The sequence below is a fragment of the Mastomys coucha genome, unplaced genomic scaffold (genome assembly GCF_008632895.1).
Source record: "Mastomys coucha isolate ucsf_1 unplaced genomic scaffold, UCSF_Mcou_1 pScaffold15, whole genome shotgun sequence".
Lineage (NCBI taxonomy): Eukaryota > Metazoa > Chordata > Mammalia > Rodentia > Muridae > Mastomys > Mastomys coucha.
The window spans coordinates 62,931,966-62,933,216 of NW_022196897.1; the positions used below are offsets into that span (position 1 = coordinate 62,931,966).

Here is a 1,251-nt window from a genome sequence, read left to right on the forward strand (position 1 = left end):
GCTTGGTTGTGCAGGGTCACGGGGTCCAACTCTTCCTCTGCTCTGGGTGGCATGTCAGTGAGGGCTTCCTGGGCTGCCTCAAAGTTTCTCAGTTGGTACTCTATGGCTGCCTTGAGGTTGAAGGCTTCGACCAGAGCAGTCTGGTGAAGGACTACAGTGTTGCCAACACTTCGAACATCAATGCCTTCCGTGGTCATGCCCACACCTAGTTCTGGGTGTTGACGGATGCCACGCTCAATGATATTGGCAATATGCTTCAGCGCTGGGGCATAGTGCCTGTTGTTGTAACAAGCTAAAGCTAGGTTGTAAGATACATCGGGCTGGTAGCCAGAAGCTTGCAAAGCCAAAAAGAACTTGGAGCAGGCAGCTTCATAGTGTCCCTCTTTGTAGAGGAGACAACCCATGTTGACCAAACCATCTGGGTCATTCTCCCCTCCACTGTCTTCTCCAGCTTCTCCACTCAGCAGCTGCTCCACCAGGCTCCTGGCTCCTGGGAGGTCACCTTCACTGTACTTGATAGCGGCTTGTAAACGAAGGACCCTGCTATAGAAGGTGGGGTTGTCCAGGAGGAAGGCGACACGGGTGGCCTCTGGATACAGGCAGGCTTTGTACAGCGCCTGGGCCTGGTACAGGCGGTACTGCTCGAGTTCTGGGTGCATCTGGCTCAGCTGCTCATAGCACTCTGCAGCGAGCTCGAACTCCTGCAGGCGGTAGTAGCAGTAGGCCAGCAGCGACAGCCCTGCGCGGCTGCGGGAGCTTCTCTGCAGCTCTGCGCTCAGCAGCTGCACTGCCTCTGAGTAGCGGGAGTCTCGGATGAGCCTGTACACCACCGCTGTGAACTCACCGTCGGGGATCTGAGAGCTGCTCAGCCCTGCCATAACTGTCAAGATTGAGTGTGCCTGTTCCCAGGGCAACAAGCCAACGGAAACGGAAGTCTGGAGTTTTTTTTTTTTAACGTATCCCGGAAGTTGGTTTCTAAGAGAAGGATCTAGCCAGTCTTGGAAGGGAAGTGCTGTGACTGCTTCTTGCACTAAGTTCCTAAACTCAAAGCAGCATTTTATATATTCTTCTCTTAAACATGAAATCTTCACATCTTGAGTGAACAGCAACAGGGCAAATAATAATGTAAAAAACACTTTTACAGTCAAATCTCTGACACACCTGCTAGTATTTCTCTACCTAAAGAGATGTTTGTATGTGTATGAATGTAGAATACACACACACACACACACATATGTATACATATATATA

The 1,251-nt window shown here is 50.8% G+C and overlaps 1 protein-coding gene across 1 annotated transcript in view; it reads right to left on the minus strand.

The window, feature by feature from the left end:
- The window catches only part of LOC116091667 (tetratricopeptide repeat protein 30A2-like), a 2,728-nt gene extending 1,791 nt beyond the window's left edge, over positions 1-937 (minus strand). The window contains exon 1 of the mRNA XM_031373208.1: positions 3-937. Coding sequence (XP_031229068.1) covers positions 3-878 — 876 coding nt within the window. The 5' untranslated portion in view covers positions 879-937. The remainder of the gene's footprint in view (positions 1-2) is intronic.
- Positions 938-1,251: the final 314 nt, after the last annotated feature.